The sequence below is a fragment of the Pistacia vera genome, unplaced genomic scaffold (assembly GCF_008641045.1).
Source record: "Pistacia vera cultivar Batoury unplaced genomic scaffold, PisVer_v2 Contig31, whole genome shotgun sequence".
NCBI classification, from domain to species: Eukaryota; Viridiplantae; Streptophyta; class Magnoliopsida; order Sapindales; family Anacardiaceae; genus Pistacia; species Pistacia vera.
The window spans coordinates 1,514,067-1,531,306 of record NW_022196124.1 but is presented as its reverse complement, the minus strand read 5'-3'; the positions used below and the strand labels follow the sequence as shown (position 1 = coordinate 1,531,306).

The following is a 17,240-nucleotide window of genomic DNA, read 5'->3' as shown; positions in this document are numbered from 1 at the left end:
TGAAAAGAGAGAGAATTTCATGTAAAATGCAATAAAAATGAGGGCATTATGGTAATTGACTAAGGGACATAAATGGAATTTTCAAGAAAGTGTAAGGGCAAAATGGGAAAGTATGTTTATAAAATAAGATATTAAGGGTTTGTAACCCTTATTTCTCTTCTTTCCACTGCCACTTTCCTTCTCCATTTTCTCTCAAATTTTCACTCAATTTTTCCAAGGATTTTGAGGGCTTTTGAGTGGAATTTAATAAGGTTTTGTTCCTAGGCAACAAGGGGTAAGAATTCTTGCTTTATATATATGATTTATTTGTGTAGAAGTTGAATTCTTATTAAGTTTATGCTTAGGGTTAAGAGAAGGTTTGAATCCAACAAGAGTAGAGAGCTTTAGTGGAGACTACTCAAGTATAAGGTAAGTAAATTCCACTCAAACTCCAACTCAAGTTAAGGTTTAAGAAATCAATTGAGTAGAGATTTCTTTAAGCATGTATATGTTATGATTGTTGAGAAATTGAAATGAGATTGATGATTATTTATGCTTGTTGTTGGATATACTAAGAAAAGAAAGAGAAAGAACTAAGAATGCAAGAAAGAAGAAAAGAATTAAGTAAGGAAAGAATCAAAGAAGGAGAAGAGTTAAGGGATTTACTTACTGAGCATTTTTATGCTCACCCCGTTGTTTTTCCATGTTTTTGCAGGAAATTGGTGAGCAACGGTCAGAACGGAGTCGTCGAGCTGAGAGAATTGGTATTACTGTCCACCGTTACTAAGTTTTTGTACTTGTTATTTTAGTATATGTAAAGAATTATATTTTATAAGTAAAGAAAAATTTGGGCCCAACTATTTTCATATGCTAAGTATTTTTTTTTTTATTGTATATATTCTAAAGTATACTAGTAGAAAGAAGTCATTACATGACTTGACCAGCTTCCTCAGAGAAAATATTGATGTGTTCACATGGGCTCATACCAATATTTTCGAGATCAGCCTGAACATCATCTACCGTGCCTTGAATATCGATAGTGAAGCCAGACCAGTCCGCTAGAAAAGAAGAGCGATGGATCCGAAACGATATGCTACCTTAAAAGATGAGGTAGATAATCTCCTTCGTAATGGATCCATCCAGGAAGCGCTCTACCTGAGCTGGGTTGCCAACCCAGTTCTAGTAAAAAAGTCTAATGGCAAATGGAGGACCTGCGTTGACTTCACTAACCTCAACAAAGCCTGCCCAAAAGACAGTTTTCCTCTACCAAGGATCGACTAGCTCATTAATGCCACCTCCGGGTATGAGCTACTGAGTTTTATGGACGCATACTCGGGATACAATCAAATTCTGATATACGTGTGGGACGAAGAGCATACCTCCTTTGTTACAGATCGGGGGCTGTATTGCTATAGGGTTATGTCCTTCGGCCTGAAAAATGCTGGAGCAACTTACCAGTGGTTGGTTAACCGAATGTTTTCCAAGCAGATCGGGAAGTCGATGGAAGTCTATGTTGATGACATGCTAGTCAAGTTGTATGTCACTTTAGATCACATAACGCATCTCGTTGAGATGTTTGACATCCTCTGGGAGTACAAAATGAAGCTCAACCCCCTCAAATGCTCATTCGAAGTATCCTCAGGAACATTTCTAAGGTACATGGTTAACCATAGGGGAATAGAGATCAACCCCGAGAAAATCCAAGCTCTCCTTGACATGAAAAGCCCGACCAACCGAAAATAGGTTCAGAGTCTCAATTGGCGAATAGCGGCACTCAGTCGCTTCATATTGAGGGCAACAGATCACTGCTTGCCATTCTTCAACATACTCAGGGCCAATAAGAAGTTTGAGTGGACTCCCGAGTGCGAACAAGCATTTCAGAGCAGTAAAGAGCATCTCAGAAAACCACCTCTTCTGTCTAAGCCTCTCCTCCAGGAAATTCTCCTCTTGTATCTGTCTGTCTCTCAGTACGCGGTCAGTGCAGCTTTAGTTCGGGAAGAGAACAAGGTTCAATGGCCAGTTTATTACGCGAGCAAGCATCTGTTGGATGCCAAGATGTGGTATCCGAAAATGGAGTGATTGGCTTATGCCCTGCTGATCGCTTCCAGAAAGTTGCGACCTTACTTGCACGCCCACACAATCCATGTAATGACCAGTTACCCGCTCAAGCAAGTCCTCCAGAAGTCAGAGGCATTGGGTAAATTGCTCAAGTGGGCCAGGGAACTAAGTCAGTTCGATCTGTAGTATAGACCAAAAGTAACCATCAAAGGGCAGACTGTTGCCGATTTCATCTCAGAATTCTCATAGCATCTGATGAAGGAATCTGAGCAACAGGCCAGCAAAGCCATCAAGGAAATTGTTCAGAACCTATCGACCTGGAGCCTCTATGTCGATGAGTTATCGAATAGGAAAAGGGTCGAGGCAAGTCTTCTCCTCCTAAGTCCCGAAAGGGACTCGCATTCATGGCATTCTCTGTTTCGGGTTCAAAGCGACCAACAATGAGGCTGAGTATGAGGCTCTGCTCGTTGATTGCGGTTGGCAAGAGAAATGGGGGAATATCAGGCCAAGGACGAAAACATGATTGGCTATTTGAAGAAAGCTAAGGCCGCACTCGAATCGTTTAAGCACTTCACGATCACGCAGATTCTTAGGGACATCAATTCTATCACGGATGCCTTAGCAAAGATAGCCTCATCACTAGACTCGGACACGCTAGAGAGTATTCCTGTTCAATTCATAGAGGCCCCCAGTATCAGTTCGCCTGAACAGGCCATGAATGTAACTGAGTCAGTCTCCTGGATGACCCTTATCATTAAATATCTCTGAGATGGGATCCTACCCAACGACAAGGTCGAGGCAAGAAACCTACGAACAAGAGCTGCTCGTTACACACTTATAGGAGATCAGCTGTACAAGCAAAAGTTTAACACCCCTCTTCTTCGATGTGTAACCGATGAAGAAGCAGACTATATCATGAGGGAGATACATGAAGGAATCTGCGGTAATCACACGGCCGCACGATCCCTCACCAATAAGGTTGTTTGTCAAGGGTATTACTGGCCTTTGATTCAAGAAGACACCTACAACTTTGTTAAAACGTGTGACAAGTGACAGCAGTTCATGAAACATACCGCAAGCTCCTTCCTACTAGCTGATAACCATGTCCAGCCCTTAGCCATTCTCCATGTGGGGAATCGATCTCATCAGACCCATGCCAGTTGGTAAAGGGGGAATCAAGTATGTGGTGGTCACGATAGACTACTTCACCAAGTGGGTCGAAACAGAGCCATTGGCCGCGATCACCACCAAAAAGCTCAAGGACTTCGTCTTCAAAAACATTGTGTGTCGCTATGGGATTCCTCATACCCTTATCTTTGATGACGGGAAATAGTTTGATAACGAGGAGTTCAAGCAGTTTTGCGACGAGCTGGGTATCCATAAGAAATTTGCCTTAGTCGCAAGACCGCAAACAAATGGTCAAGTTGAAGCTGTCAACAAAACCATCAAGCACACTCTGAAGGCCAAACTTGGCATAGCCAAGGGAAATTGGGCCGACGACCTTCCTGAAGTTCTGTGGGCATACATGACAACTCTGAGAACCTCCACCTCAGAAACTCCTTTTTCGCTAGCATATGGCTGCGAAGCAATGATCCCCGTGGAGGTAGGGATCGGTTCACTTCGAAGAGACCTGTACAACGAGACAGACAATGAGGCACTTATGCTTGCAAATCTTGATTTAGTTGAAGAACATCGCAGCAAGGCTCAGCTAAGAATAGCAGCCTATTAGCAACGCGCGAAAAGGTTCTTCGACTCTAAGGTCAGAAGAAGAGACTTCCAGGTCAGGGACCTCATTTTGAAGGAAGTCTTTCTCGGTACTAGAGAATCAAGTGCGGGAGTTTTGGGACCGAACTAGGAGGGCCCATACCGCATCGCCAAAGTGATAAGACCGGGGACTTACCATCTCAAAAGGCTGAATGGTTCCGAAGTACCGTGAGCTTGGAATGTTGAACATCTCCGACCATATTATCAATAATTCCGAACTCAATTTTTCCTTGTAAAGATTTTACTTTTCCTAACCCTTATAAATAAGACAAGTTCCTTTGTAACCATTTTTTCATGTGTATAATTCTGTTCGCATAAGGCTTGTATCAATTTTATTGTAAACAATGCGATCTCATGTGTAACGTATATAGGGTACGAAAATTGTAAGTATTCATAATAGATTAAGAAAGCTATGTCTTTATTAATAAAAAAGGGAAAGTACATACGCAAGGAGGAAAAAGACTACAAAAGCGAATCACTAGACCTCGTCCCCAGGTCCCGGAGGGCCGACCTCAACATCCTCAAGCTGGTCGCCTATCACGTGCTCGGGTGCAGGCTCCTCGGGGACATACTTTGGATACTCCTCTTCTGGGACAGGTCCCCAAGCTGCTTCCTCATCTTCAGCCTGCTCGGTACTCATCGGGGAGGTCGGACAGATCGATCATTGGGTTCTTCGACCAAAGGGCAAAAATGGACTGAATTGTCCATTCTGCAGCCCTGTTCTCCAACTCCAACTCCTGCTGTTGCATCTCCATAGTTTACGAGGTGACGCGACCTTGAATAAATTGGAGCTCGGCTTCAAGTGCCCCCCATTGCTTTTCGGTGGTCTCCCACAGCTCAGTTTTTTCTCGCTTTGCTCGTGAGGCCCGCTCGGAGTTCGTTTGCAGCTCCTGATCTTTCTCGCTAGCCTCCCTGGTGAGTCTGGCCACTGTCATCTGGAGCTCCTTCACCTCCTCTCCATACTTCTCCAGCTCGGCCTTCTGAAAGTCCACCGTACGAAGAGCAGCATTCCTTTCGAACAAGTACCGGTTCACCTGAACGGAGGATGAATCTCTTTCTGCTCGTGTGACCTCTAATTCTCGCGTAAGCTGCACATTCTCTTTCCTTAGCTCGACCAGTCCCTCAGTAGCCCCCAACTGGATTTTCTATAGGGACAGGTGCATAGAGAGCAGGGCCTGCGTAACAAAGAGAATAAAGAGTCAGTTTCCTTTCTGCTAAAAAAGCAAATATAAGTCCTCGTCGAGGACAACTCGTTTACCTGGCTCTAGTGTTGGAAGGACGTGGACATCAGGTCCATGGGGTTGGAGGCCAGGAACCGTTCGAACTCCTCCACAAGCCCGCACTCCAACAGAGTGAAAACCACCAGATGCAGATGGTTAGGAAGTTGGCCCATCGAGTCTAGCATGAGCATGCCCGTGCCTGCAGCAGGTAGAGTCTCTTCCTCTAGCTCCTTGCTCAACCTCCTCCCTGGACCTGTGACCTCCATTGCCTCGTCTGCGGACCCTCAGGAGCAATGGAGATGCCGGTCGTGCCCTTGGATGGCCCTCCCGAGTGGAACGCTTGGTAAGGTTGCGACCTCTCGGACTAGATGCCCAAACCCTTAGTCTCAGACTCCGACTCTTTGGCCCAAAGTTGCTTTTGCTTCTTAGACATCTGAGCCATTTTCTTTTGCTTTGAGTGACTAGACGAAGGCTAGGGAGCACCTGACGGTGTCCCTCCGACGGGGGGACCGCTGGGAGCCGCTTCAGCGGGTCCGGTGACACCCAACCGAGGGAAGGAAAATTGCCTTGTTCACGACGATCTGGGGTCGCTGCATGCGAACATCGTTAGCAAAATAGTTCATTGCATGAAGAATCAAAAGACAAGCGAAGGTTAAGAAGCTTACTCGGTGTGCTCTCTAGGGTCGCTTCAGAGTTGAAGAAACCGCACTTTCGTAAATTTGCAGTTGTCACAAGCAGTCTTGCATCGCGACTCTCTTCAGGCAGAAGCCGAAGGTAGCGATCCTGTTTGGATCCTCGAAAAGCGATAACCTGGTCGTCTTGTTAACTGCGAAGAAACAAAGAGCTCATTAGCGAAGATCAAAAAGGAAATTCGCGACCTCAAAAGAAAGGAGAACCTACTCGGCTCCTGAAAGTGGCAAATGCCATCATATCAAAAGAAAAAGAACTTTGTCTCGTACGCCCCTACATTGCTGGGGTAACTATGTATCCCCGCTTCTATGGTAGGTTGCTTCGAGAGGTAGAAAGAGTCCTTATCCTTACTTTTCTTCAAAATGTACGAGCAACCGAGCTCTAGCGCGATTAGCTCGCCCAATCCATTTTCGCTGCATACGATATACATAGCCACGACTATCATATACCCACTTGACGTGAGCTGTAGCGGTGCAATCCCGAAGTGATCGAAGACTAACCTGACAAAAGGGTGGAAAGGGATCAGCCCCTTACTCTTAAAGATGTTCTCGGAGATCGCAGCCATCCCTTTTGGCAGGTTCCGAGCTGTGTATGACCTATGATGGAAGACCTCCACGCTGAAAGCGTATTGGTCTACCACCTTCTGGATCTCCTCGGCTGTAATCATCGATAGAATCTCTTGAGAGGGGCTCGCACGAGCATCATACACCGGCGAGCTGGTTCCCTCATCTGTTCTGGTCGTTGGAAAGTCCATTCTTCTACGGTCTGAAAAGAAAAGCGACATGCAGGGAATCACCCAGTCCTCATACACTGTTTCGTACAATGACGTGGAGGAAAAAGTAAAAGCTTTCTCCCTTAAACCCTAGAAAAACCTTAAAAGAATGTTTTAAAGCCACCATCAATGGCTCAAACCCAAGGAGAAGATTTCATCTCCGATCAACTACCGGCAGACTGTCATCGCATGGAAACTATCAAAAGCAAGAAAAAAAATAATAAAAGTGGCAGGGGGACCATCCTTACCTCTTGAAGTGAGAAGATTAATCCTCCTGCTCTGAATGTCAAGCGCGTACCAGTCTGAAAGGCAAAGAACCAAGGCTCACGAAAGTTTCTCGTTCTCTCTAAGGAAGTGAGTATTGTGACATTACCTGAAGTGAACCTGAGGTTTTATAGTGAAGGAAGTGGCACTTTGGTTTCCTGAAGTCAAACAACGTTTGGGCAGAAAACGCATCTCACCGTTGATCACAACTACCTGTTGTAGATCAGCGAAGAAGAGTGACCGTCACGCTTCGAGAAACCAAATCGTCGTTCTTTTCCATTGAAACACTCAAGCAACAGCACGTTTCCCTCCTCCACATTAAATGTGCCCACATCCGCATTTAATTCCCTGATAGGGAATGTCGTTTCAGCATGGCTCGCATTTAATGCGCATGGCTAGCACTTATTGTGCACAGGACACGTCTATTAAGCAAAAGGTATTTCATTAAATGTATCAGCTATGAAAGTGCAACGGATAACATCTGAAGAGGTTGTTATATAGAACACTCTTCGATCTTGTCTCATGTCAGTCGCGAGGTGACTTAACCCTTTAAACCTTGATGTATATCAGCTGCGAGGCGATGTGACCCTTCAAATCTTGATGTATATCAACTGCGAAGCGACGTGATCCCTTGCCTTCGTAAAAAGTTCTGCTAAGTGCAATAAGGTCGTGAACCTCGGATAAAGACCAGAGGCATCATCATGGCACTGAATATGGTCTAAGGACAGGTCGCTGACCCTTAGAGTAAGTCATTTCAAGTCGCTTGCATGGAAATGTTTCCTCGACCTCTTTGCAACCAAGTCAGATCGACCAGTATCTCTTCAAACACATCAAATCAAGGCATAATATGTAGTTTCCAAGGTTCGATCCTCGAACCTTAAAAACTAGGGGACTTTTGTTTTGCCTGAAAAAGTAAGGCCGACACAGAGCCCTGTCAACGTAAGCGGTCAGAGCTTAGGCAAGTCCTGCAGCCACGTCGCACGCTGATGCAAGCGGCATGCTCCTGCCAGTGTAGTGGGTGTGCGCCAGACTGGTGAAAGGCTGCAGACGATCCATGTGTGCAATCCCTGCACACGTCGAGTAAATCACTCAAGTAGGTGAACAACAGGCCGCAAGGAAGGATTTGCACGATAATCTAACCCACTCACAGATTTAGTAATCGTTACCTTAACTCATCCCACTATAAAAAGAGGGTTCCTCTCCCGTTTGTGGGATTAGCTAAATTCTCCCTAGAATAGCATATTTACTTTCTCTCTTTCTCTCTTGTAATCTCTTGTAAGTCAGCTCGCTGAACGCGACCTGATCTCATTTATTAATACAATACCAGTATTACGTGGGTCTTCTGAGTCAGCTTAGCATTTCCCATGTGCGTTTAGTTGGTGTCAAAATCATGCATCAACAAAAGTTAAAAGTTGAAAGAATAAAACTCACTTACCTGGCAAGTCATAAGGATCAAACTGGTAGATATCAACCTCGTTAATCTTGGGAACAAAGAGATCAAGGTGAACCCTTTTCTCTGTGAGAAGAGTGATGATTTTGACACGAAATAAGTGGTACATCAATCCCACAAGAGAACCCATTTCTGATTCAGCACAAAATAATGAAGCAGCAGTAGTGTTAACTAACAAAGAGTGTGAGAGAAAGTGAGCAAGAGTTAGCTATTTCTGCAATTGATGGGAAGAATTTTCTCTGGCAGAAGCTCAACTCTACTCGGGCATGCCAACACTCCTTATATATACAAATAAGTGGAACTGCTAAGTGATTGTGAGTGTACTATGCAAAACCGCATGAGAATTTCCAAAAGATGGACGTCAAATAGAAACGTCATCACAAATTTATTTATTTTTAGCGCGGAAGAAAATATTTGAGAGAATAAGAATTTAAAGATGAGCAAACCACATATTCCCACCCGAGGTTGAGTGAAATCGCAAGTTGATATCTTGTTTGCATTTATTTTAGATTTTCACTTTTAGGGTATGTTTGATTCAAGAAATGTTAGCTTATTAGTAATATTATATTAATGAAAAATTAGATTACCTTAAAGATTACTGGGAATCTTTAGGAAAATATGTTTGGCTAATTGGAATCAATTGATGGGTATGTTATATTAATATGTTTGATTGAGAGGAATAAATTGATGTGTATGTTATTTAAATTACTAAATTGCTTTTTAAATATTAATATAATATTATTTTTATTATTAATTTTTGAATAATTTTTTTTAACCGCCAACATTTTAGATTTAGCTAAAACACCACAACTTATGTAAAATTTTAATTTATAACAAAATCACCCCTACCCACCCGAAGCCACTATCCGCCACCAGCCACCACCGCCAGCCATCGCCTTTGGCTGCCAGTAGTCACTGTAAGTTGCTGATATGGCCGTTTACGGCCATATTGATGACAATATCTGAGTAGATCTTGCCGGAAATGGCCAAATCTATTTTAGCCATTTCCAACCAGATCTACTCCGATATGGCCATTTCTGGCCATCAATATGACAAAAAAGGGGCATATCGGAGCCTCCCGGCAATTCTCGACAACTTCCAACGACGGCTGACAGTGGTTGGCTGGTTGACAGTGGTTGGCTAGCTGTCGACGGTGGTGGTAGGGTGGCAGTGGTGGTCTGCAATTTGTTTTAAATATAAGGGCATTATTGTCCAAAAACTTAATTAAACAAGGATAATGAAAATTGATTTTAAAACAAGGACATTATTGTCCAAATTTTTTTATTAATAAGGGATAAAATTGGAACAAAAATAAGATAACCAAATAATCTTATAATACCTAAAAAAATGGAGTTAATCATATTATCTTCAAGGGGCATTTGGATCATATAATGTTTTATTATAGGGGGATATTAGATTAACAGAATAAAATATCACCTTAAAGATTACTGGGAATGTTTAGAAAATGTATTTGGTTGGTTTGAATAAATTGGTGAATAATATGTTTGGTTGGGAGGATAAATGAGTGAGTATGTTATATAGATTACTAAATTGCCTTTTTTTTTTTTTAAATATTAATATAATAGTATTTTTCTATTATTATTTTTTGAATAATTTCTTTTAACTCACTACTTTTCAGATTTAGCAAAAACACCCTAGTAACCAAAAACATTTTAAACTTAACAAAAACACCTTACCCACCCCAAGCTACTATCGGCAACTAGCCACCACCGTCGGCGACTGCCAACAGTGCCATGGATCTGGCTGTGACACCGATAGTGCCATAGATCTAGCCGTTTCACTATCAAAGATGTGGCTATAAAATGACCACAGATTTGGCTGTGAAATGGCCAGGTCTTTGGTTGTGAAACGCCGGTCGTTTCATGGCCAAATTTGGCCATTTTCGTGGTCAGAAAAGGCCTCACTAGCGCACGGTCGGTCGTAAGCCATTATGACGACTTTGGGCAGCCTCTGACGGCTGTCGACGGTGACTGGCGATGGTGGCTTGTTCTAGGTGCAGTGACATTTCTGTAAATAATGATAATAACAAGGGCAATGTCGTTCGAAAAATTTAAAAAGTGAGGACAAAAGGATCTGAATAAGTGAATTGGGTGTTTTGTAAATCTTAACAAATATAAGGCTAATTTAGACCAAATACTTAATTGTTTAGGGGCAATATGGGACACAAAATTGGATTACCTTACCACCCCAAACCCCCCACCCCCCGGCGAAAGGTAATAATATTCCTGGCAACTTACCCCCAAAATGCCACCATTTGTCATAAAAGATTCCGGGAATAATTTTTTACAAACCAACCAAACATCGTCATCTGCTCAATTTAGAAAATATTACCACAGTTATCTAATATTACCCCCATCTAAACGGGCCCTCAATATTACCAACAGTAACTACTATTAGTATTGGAAGATTACCAAAATCTTATATTATTTAACAACCAAACGTGATAATAAAGTAATATAAGATGACATTACCTTAGTAATCTCATATAACCTCCAACCAAACGCTCCCTTAAAGTAACGTCGTTTCTTTTATTTTAACATATTTTCAACTTTTTATTGTAGTGCAACGCACATTAGCACGCTAAAATACACCGACGCTTTCCTTGGCAGAAGATGGGTTCATTTTAGCAAAAATGGCTCACGTTAGTAGTGTCCAAACTGCTAGTTTTTGGCTTTTGTCGACTGATTTCGAAGACCAAAATCATTTCTAAAACCACCATTGTACTCCTCACAACCTCCTCTACAACTCACTTAGTGTTTTCGATCACCTCCAATACTAAATAATGATATTAGTTTAAGGGTAAAAATTTAGAATAAATACAAACAGAGATATCAATTTAGGATTTCATTAAACCTCGGGTGAGAATATATCATTTACTCTTTAAAGATTATTTGATGAATGTATATAAAGCATCATAATCGTTAAAGATTAATAAAGTGTTAAGGATAAGAACTAAATGGGAGAAAGTGACACGAAGGCTATCCTTCTTTTGCAAGTCGTATAAGAAAGGACCCCGCCATCTCTCTATTTCCACTCTAGAATCTTCCTCACCTACCTCTAGAATCTTCTTCTCATTTTGTCATCTTTCCTTCATTCTTTGCCTCATCTTCCATTTTCCTGCGACATGCTCCTCGGGAATTCTTTCATTTTATTATTTCCATTCTTCATATATGAATATCAGAATATGATTTCAATATTCCTTCATTGGAATAAAACTGTTCTTGGTAAGGTGTATTGTTGGATCAATAACTAAATACAATTATTAATTCCAAAGCTCTAATAAGACCTTCCAAAGTTGTTAGCAACATCTCTAACATAAATTATTTTTAGGTGATCGAGCAGTTCGGTAGAGATTCTTAAATGTATTATTCAAGAGATTCCAAAGTTGTTCCTCTTCGAATGCTAATAGAGATAACTACTATAATTTTTATCCAATCAATAGTTTCAAAGTCTCGAGAGAATAATTAAAGTATGCATAAACTGATATGAACACCTACGTCATTAAAAAAAAAATCATTGACATAAGCGTATTTAATATGATTTTTGGGCCAATTAAGGCCCAACTTCTTGTAAATCTGGCAGCCCAAACTGCTGTATTGACCGAAACCCAGGTTGATTTCTTCCACCCGGGCACATTTCCAGTAACACAATCACATGCATAATAAACCATCATAAACCTTTAATATATTTTCTTAATCACTAATTCAAAAACCAATACCAAATCACTATTTCAATACTATCCTACTGTTCAGGCTCCAAAGGATTGTTAATGCAAAGCAAAAAAATATTTCAATGGCTTTTGTGATTGAATCTGATTTTCAAAGATATTGAAATCAAATTTGTGTTTGTTGTAGAGCAACCAAAGATTGCAAGGGAGGTGCTTATTGAACAATTTCTTAAAAAGTGAAACATTTCCTAAGTTGGCATTCTATTTATCAAATACACAGTTGAAGGATTTTGGTTTATATTGCCGTTTGCAGGGTCTTCTGTTGATATATAGAAAATGTTTTTGGAAGATGATAGGGAGAATCTAACGCAACGATCTCATGAGTAATGACGAACTCACACCATTCTCGGGTGGAGTTGCATAAAGTAGATTTCACGATGAACTCAGTCAGCACATTCTTGAATATGCTGGTGATTTAACTATTATTCTCAAAATCAAAGAGGTCGTAGTACACACGATAACATGACTATGAACATTGTTACAATTAATGTCCATGAATCTCCATTGGCCTAATGCTTCTCAACAGTCATTGGAGAATATTCATGTGCTTTCTAGCAAGGTATTCTCCTGTAGACTAAACGTTGTAAATTTGTGACATCTCATGCTCATGATTGAGAGGATATCTGTCTGGATCCATTGGCAACTGACTGCCATGCAAAGGAAGAGTTGCAGATTATAGCCAATTGTAGCCATTGATTGGATCAAATTTTGATAATGGCAGAGGTTCCACCTGAGGAATCACACGTGAAGAAGCATTAAGCATAAGTTCAAAATATGTTTCTAAAGCACTACATAGATAAGTTTACACAATTTCACAGTAAATGCTTCTCCTCACCATATCTCTAGTAGTTAGGCTCTGCTTGAAGTTATAACATACAACATTCGTAGTAGTTGAGGTTCTACCTGTAACCGAGCCTAGAAAAAATCAGGCCAATGAAATATGAAAAGCCCTGTATACACCCAAAACAAAAAAAAGGTGGTTTATTACCCAACATTACCTGGTATTTCTAACAACATAATATATTGGAATTTGAATCGAGATTACCATATGTATCTACTTCCCTAGTAAATCGAGGGCTTTACACTTGCAGATATATATGTTATTGATTGATTTGGACAGATAAATCAAGGTCAATTGTCTTCTTCTCCAGAAGACTTACGAATTCATCATCATTCGAAGGCAATGGAAATCCCTCAAGATTGCTCATTTCTGGTTCAGTACAATCTACAGACGATTTCTGATTTAATACAAAATAAAGCAACAGAAAATACTAGAAACACAGTAAGAAATAGGTTTGAGGGGATTTGAAGGAAAGAATTTGTTCTGCAAAGGGAAAAAGCATCACTTTTTGATACACATAACACGTGTGCAAGTGAAAGGGTTATTCTGTGTCCTTTTGTGATGGATGAAATGGTTGACAAGGTAATTAACATTGTTATTTAATAAAAGAAAAATCGTGAAAAGTAAAAGCTAATTAAAAGAGTAAAGTGACTCCCACTGTCATTCCCACTTCCTTCTGTCTACTTCCATGGCAAGAAATCTAAAATTTCAAACCATTTTTTAATGTATCCGGCTCCCCTTCTCAGAGAAGTAGTTTCTGCTTTTTTTAGTTTTGCTCTGTTTTTACTGGTCTTCTCCTTTGTATGTTTGTTTTCCAAGTTGATACTGATCTTAAAACTGATGTATTTAATGTTTCAAACTGGAACTGAGAGCTCAAGTTATAAGATTATCATGTTTTTACATTAAGAAGATCATAAACTTTTCTCGGCAAGGTGTATATGTTGACCATTAACTATGAGATTATCATTCGGGTTTAAGGTTCCATCCCAATCTCAATAAAATTCTCACTTGGAGCTCTTACCAGATTGCAGAGTAAAACCTGGAACAAAATAATAACAATCTTGACAGAAGCTATATGAGAAGATAAAAACAATTGAAGCTCTAAGAGCAACATTCATTGGAGAAAATAGATGGAAATTCTATGACAAATTCCATAATGGATATTTTGTACATGGACAGATGAATAGCGTTCCCGTTAAACAAGCTCCCAAGTATCCAGAATTTGGCCATAATATTACATAGAAATACAAACTGACAGAGTTAAAAAGGTCACAAAAGATGCAACCATTATTCTCAACAAGTACATATCTCGAAATACAGTGAAACATTCTTACAATGATAATAAACCACAGTAATACTATTCCCCTACGGAATTTCAATGTGGTTTACAGTCCACATGCTACTGAAGTGTAGCCGATGGTTTCAATGTCTTCGCGAGCAGGAGGAATGTGTCCAATTACTTCTTCACAAGGCTTATTAATTCTTGAGGTCCCATAGTGAAATCACATCTCCAAGCTCACCATCGAACTGAAAATCCTGCACATTACAATCATCACTAAAACCTGGTGAGTATGGGGAGGAACTGAACCCCTGGTAGTGGTCTGGGTTAATTGGCAACTGCGGTGAAGGGATAGGGCTGTCATTCAACCAATCACAGCTATTGGTTGCATCAGATTCAGCTAGTAGTTGAGGATCTACCTGCTGTAAGAATCATAGATAGACGAACATTAGTGGTGTGAAAATGTTTTTCATGTCCCATATCCATATGTATAAGAATAAAGTTGTCCTTACCATCAGGCAAGTAATTTCTGGAATATGATACATCTGGTCGGGAACAAAATCGCCACAGAATAGTAGTTGAGGTTCTACCTGCAATAAGAATCAAAGACGAACAATCAAAATTTATGTGAATATATATATGTTTTTTCTTGAACATGTCCATCTATATAAAGTGAGACTGAAAACTCCAATATTTTTCCTCACCGCTGAGGTTGTACTTTCTGGAAACAAACTTCCTGGATCAGTAACCAAATTGGTAGTCTGTAGTAGTTGAGGTTCCACCTGAAACAAGAATCATGGAGAAACAAGAACCAGTATTAGTTGTATGAATATATATTTCACATAACAATTGAGAACTAACCATAAGCCAGGCAAGCTTTTTCTTACTTCTGAAAAAGAATTTTCTGTAATATTCTTTCCAGAATCAGAAATCAAATTGTGACTGTATGATGTCTGAGATTCAACCTGGACCCAGAACCATAGATAAGTAAGTATTTAAGTCTTGATATGCTTCTCCCGAGGTATGAATAACTTTGATATTGAAAAATGGCCATGAGACATGCTCTATCTTACCTCTGTGTAAGGGTCTTCTGTATTATGGCTTATAGAAACAGAAGACAAACTGTCACCTGGTTGACCATCATCAGAAGTTGATACGGTAGAGTTGTTATTTGATTTTTTTTCTATGAAGCAGACAACAAAATCCTTCTACAAAAAACAAAGAAAAAAAGATCAAAGGTTAAAACATATATAAAATGAGATGTGTAAAATTAATGCAGCCTTTCATTAATTTCAATTACACAGAACATATAGCTTAAACAATGAACAGGCAAGTTAAAAAAAACAAAAATAGAACAAAGAAGTACACCTTATAACGAGGGTTGTCCTCATCCTTAACATAGAACTCGTGCATAACCCAGTCAGTCTTGTCTTCCTTAGAAGTACCACCACCAACACCAAGTCTATAAAAAACCAAATTCTTTTCACTGCCGATGACTCGGCCACTTTTATTCTTGACATCACAACCTCTCCCAGTTATTTTCCAGTATCCCCCATCGGTTCGTCGGCTGGCACGTTTACTCTTCGCATACTTATAGTAAGGTTCACAGGAAAAGTACCATCCTTGTTCGTCGGAGTCACTTTCTTAAAGCCCTGCATCATATTTCAATTCCCATCAGTGATCAGAAACCATTGAAATTAAAATTGAAAGCTTGAAGAAAATCCCACTTACCAGGCAAGTCAGAAGGATCGAACTTGTAGATGTCAACCTCATTAATGTCGGGGTCAGAGAAATCGCGGTGAATCCTCTTCTCCTCCCGAAGACTGATGATTTTCACATGAAAAAGGTAGTACATGAGTCCCACAAGACATCCCATCTGTAATTGATTCAGCACAAATAGTAACGAGGAATGGAAGTGTTTAAGAACAAGAAGAAGGTATGTGTGATTTGATCGGAACGGTTTGCTTGGAAGCAAGAGGCTGAAGCTGAAAGCTCTTATCAGTATTTTATATTCCCAAAAGTGGTAGTGTTGAGGGAGAGTGAGTGCTGCGTATAAACGCGTTGAGAATCTTCAAATGACGTGTTTATTATTACGTCGGGTCCATTTTAATTAGAAAATAAAATAAATGTCCATTTGAATTTTGAAGAAGTTAAGCACGAAAAGATTAAGGATGTGTATTTAGTAGAGAATTTGAAGATTAATTGATAAATTCTTATTTTAATACACGGAACCGTTAAAGTAATGGTTGACGTCGTATCACAGTGTACGGAAATCCTTCCTTTGCAAGTCGTCTAGTCTATTTGGGCCCCACCATCTCCTTCTTCTAAGCTCCTGCTTCGAATAGGTCTTCACTCTAGAATCTTCTCTTATCCATTTGTTATCTTTCTTTGCGTTTTTTTATTTTTTTACGACATGGGTGTAGTCTTATATACTATGACTAGTTTTCAGGATTAATTGAATGTTTTACAAATTCGATTTTCCGATGTGTGTTACAAATGTGGTTACAAATTTTATATTTCAAAGTAAGAATATGGTATTGGTAGGTAGCCAAGTTTGAACGGGGCAAACCCCTTTGAGGGTAAGCCCATCTCTACTCTCGTATTTAAAACAAAAAAAATCATTGATATTGTTATGTTTGGGAAAATAGGGCTGACATGACATCCAATTAAGTGTAAAAGGTCAGACCTTGAGAAGAGCATACTGGCATTCTAGCGCAGTCGCATCGTGTGATTATGGTAACACCCACAGCTTGCTTCCTTCAGAATAATGGGTACACGTCAGGCCAGCCAAGAGTTGTGATGATCCCGCGTATTTAATCCCTGCAGCAAATCACGTGAATTATTCTAAAAGAAGGATTTGCACGGATTATCCCACCAACTTACAGATTCAGTGATAATTACCTCAAGGTATCCCACTATAAAATGAGAGCTCCTCTCTTATAAAGTGGATTCGCACATTTTACTCTTGACAAAACTCTCTCTCTCTCTCTCTCCAGAATAGACAGTCTTTGATACCTTGTATCATCAGTGTAAAGTCAGCTGTCTAAAACGACCTGACCCTTATCATTAATAAAAACATCAGTGGACGTAGGATTTGCTTCCTTAGCATCCGAACCACTTTAAAACTCATTTCTCACTACATTTAGTGTCATTTTCCTTTCCATTCACATGTATC

The 17,240-nt window shown here is 40.2% G+C and overlaps 1 protein-coding gene across 1 annotated transcript; it reads right to left on the bottom strand.

The window, feature by feature from the left end:
• Positions 1–13,867: 13,867 nt before the first annotated feature.
• Positions 13,868–16,086, bottom strand: LOC116136234. The gene is made up of 7 exons (XM_031421956.1): positions 15,797–16,086; positions 15,434–15,717; positions 15,139–15,273; positions 14,953–15,030; positions 14,770–14,847; positions 14,578–14,655; positions 13,868–14,487 (listed from the first exon to the last, which is right to left on the bottom strand). The coding sequence occupies exons 2-7, from the start codon at positions 15,476–15,478 to the stop codon at positions 14,263–14,265; spliced, it is 639 nt and encodes a 212-aa protein (XP_031277816.1). The 5' UTR covers positions 15,479–15,717; positions 15,797–16,086; the 3' UTR covers positions 13,868–14,262.
• Between the last annotated feature and the right edge of the window lie 1,154 nt (positions 16,087–17,240).